This window comes from Merops nubicus, unplaced genomic scaffold (assembly GCF_000691845.1).
Source record: "Merops nubicus isolate BGI_N331 unplaced genomic scaffold, ASM69184v1 scaffold12362, whole genome shotgun sequence".
Lineage (NCBI taxonomy): Eukaryota > Metazoa > Chordata > Aves > Coraciiformes > Meropidae > Merops > Merops nubicus.
In genome coordinates, this window is record NW_008594303.1 from 147,850 (window position 1) to 151,110 (window position 3,261).

General features: G+C 43.8%; 1 protein-coding gene across 1 annotated transcript in view; it reads left to right on the top strand.

Annotated features, from left to right (window-relative positions):
* The window catches only part of VIT (vitrin), a 38,126-nt gene extending 36,952 nt beyond the window's left edge, over window positions 1-1,174 (top strand). The window contains exons 18-19 of the mRNA XM_008935732.1: window positions 6-373; window positions 996-1,174. Of these exons, the coding sequence (XP_008933980.1) occupies window positions 6-373; window positions 996-1,174 (547 nt within the window). The remainder of the gene's footprint in view (window positions 1-5; window positions 374-995) is intronic.
* Window positions 1,175-3,261: the final 2,087 nt, after the last annotated feature.

Genomic DNA, 3,261 nt, shown 5'->3' on the forward strand with positions numbered 1-3,261 from the left:
ATCGCTGTCGTCATCGACGGCTCCAGCAGCGTCGGCACCGGCAACTTCCGCACGCTCCTCCAGTTTGTGGCCAACGTCAGCAAGGAGTTCGAGATTTCGGACACCGACACGCGCATCGGAGCTGTTCAGTACACCTATGAGCAGCGGCTGGAGTTCGGCTTTGACGAGTACAGCACGAAGCAGGACGTGCTGAGTGCTATTAAGAGGATCAGTTACTGGAGTGGTGGGACCAGCACAGGAGCAGCCATCAGCTACGCCTCGGAGCAGCTCTTCAGCAAGTCCAAGCCAAACAAAAGGAAGATCATGATTCTCATTACAGACGGCAGGTCTTACGACGACGTCAGAGTGCCGGCCATGGCAGCTCACCGAAACGGTAACTTCTCCCTGCATGCCTCAGCCTGCATCCGGCTCAGAGAAATGGAGTCTGGTACAACTTGAAGGCACTGAATAAAACTTCATGAAGGAAAAGTAGCATCTTACCCTGGGATCTCACTGAGCTCTAACAAGATCAACATCTTTTGATTATCTGAATGGGGCGGAGGGAATTAAAAAAAGAAAAATTAATTTTTAAAAAAATAACATAAATGTTAATTTAAAAAAAAAAGAAAAATTAATTTTAAAAAAATCACAAAATGCAGCTACGTCTAGGAGGTCTCAGGGGATTTATCCTGTCTTGGTAATACATGAAGCCTCCTTTGGCTTTCCACTCAGGAAACAGTTGTAAGACATTTGCACTGGAACAAGAATCTGTTGTTCTGACCCAGAGCAGAAGCTTTGCTATTGTTTAAACCTTTTTGCCATTGGCAGGAGGTACTTCCAAAACACAAACTAGACCTTTCCTCCAATTTGAAAATATCATTTTTATACAGAGAGAAAGCAAAGTAACTCACTGCCTGCATTTTTGTGGCCTGGCAACTACATTTGCAGTATTGGTCTTAAATTTAATGCAATGACAACCCTTATGCTCATTCTAAACTCTGGTTTTTTTTTTCCAGGAGTTATAGCTTATTCAGTTGGAGTCGCTTGGGCGGCCCAAGATGAACTGGAAGACATTGCAACAGACCCAGATAAGGAGCATGCCTTCTTCGTGGATGACTTTGACAACCTCTACCACTTTGTTGATCAGCTCATCCAAAACATTTGCACAGAATTTAACTCCCAGCCACGGAACTGATGAACTTGAGCGAGGTGGGCCCCACCATGCTGAAGGCATATCAAGTGCCACAGGAGTAATGCCAGCCCTCAGTTCAAGAAACACTGGAGGTGTTTTCTCTGGCACTTTCCAGTCACCAAGGTTGATTGCAGCTCTGCCCCTATGCATGATAATGCTCTCTGTAGATTGTTGATTTTATTTCTTTTTTTCCCTTGCAGGCTTCAGAAACTCTGATTTGAATGGATAGAGAAAGAGGCAGTAAACATGGAGGAAATAACTGGAGCTGTTTGAAAAGCTGCTTCCAGTACAGAGCCCCAACTTGTCTGATTCCCACCTCTGAGCATACAAAAGGTCCTTAAAACATATCACCTTCTTCCTCAGGGTGGCCAAGTCCCTTCAGGGACCAGCCACACTGCTCAGCGATGGTGGCAGAAACACCTCTGTGTGGCACTGCCCACCAGATGACCCCAGGTCAGGACTGAAATACCAGGCACTTTTTTTTCTTTTTTTTTTTTTTTTTTTTTGGGTGGGGGGGGGGGGGGGAGTGCGGCAGAGGGAAATGGGACAGGACACAATTCAAATTTGAATGCCCTTTTAAAAGCAGGCACTCTCTCCATATGCCTGTCTTGCCAGCAAGTTTCAATGAGCATATACCTCAAACCTAGGGAAAGCAAGTGAGAGGAACAAGTCAAGCTATGGGACCCTAGAGCAGTTTGTCAACCCCAATGAAATCCCCAAACCCACAAAGCAACCAACACACAGGAACTGGGATCCAGTCTCCTACAGCACTGCATTAACGTTTGCTTTTGAGAAGGGTCTTGTCCCCTTTGCTCTCTTGTTCCACTCTTGTGTGGCTCAAGGCCTGCAGGCGCACAGGAGAGCTGCCAGGACAGAGGAGAGGCTGAGGAAAACTCTGGTTTAAGTTGCTGGAGGTCAGAGAAGCATTAGAGACCCACTTTCCTATCGTTAAACCACAGTTCAATACAGCTTACAGCAGTCTCTAGTGTGAGGAGAGCTATTCAAAAGCTATTAACAGGATTTAAGAGGGAATTAACTGAAGTTTTGTATTAGATACTGGGAAAAGCAGCATTTTCAGCATTTACAGACACTCAAATCTGGGACTGACTTCAGTTATGTGGATCAGCTTCTAAATGAACCCACTACAGCCCTGGATTATACAAAACACAAGGTTCTTTCTTCAGTGAAGAACTACCCATACCACTAGTCAGCAGGGGAGGAGTGACGCATTAAGAGGGTCAAAAGAATTCTACTTTAATTAGGAAGCAGCAGTTGCTAGTTACATTTCCATTCAGTATAATTTTAAGAAAATATGTTCATTAGGCAGTTATCGAAGGAAAGGGATGGAGTTTCAGAGCCAATAGACATGCATTGTCATGCACCTTATGGCAATCAAAGCCATACTACATCAGGCTTGTGTAACTAATAGGAAATGGGAAGATATTAAAACTCAGATTTTACATCCTACTCACAAACTAGGCTTTTAATAGCACTTATAGTTCTAATAACCATGACCCAGGATCTTTAGTAGTCACATAAAAATGTTAATTGAAGTAAATTGCAGTAAGGGTAGACTGTCAACAGAAGCAGCACAAACTTTTGAATTGTTATGTTTGGAAATATGACCGAAGTAACTCAAAAATTACTGATCAAGTAAGCGTAATATAAACTAAGGAAGAACAGCAGATGCTGCCTGATCTCCCTGGTCTGGCAAAACAAGCCAGGCTGGGGTCCTCTCAAGAGGTTATCGATACCAGTCCTGGATGAAACAGCAGTTTTACACAGGCAAGGTTCAGATCTTCTTCTTAAAAGAAACATTCAGTTCCAGCTTCAACTTAACATCATCAGTACAACAATTCTAGCCAGACAGAAGACACAGGGCACTGATGGCTTCCAAAAAAAAGCAAAACAAAAACTCAAAATATCTGTATGCAGAGTTTTAAACACTAATCTGCACTGCTGCAATTTAACAGCAATAGCCTCCTGGCTTGAAAAAAAGATAAAAATATTAAGGATAGAGGGTTAGGTAGAAGCAGAGCAACCTCTGACACCCCACAATCTCCTGACCCACCTTGCTCGCCACTGTCCTG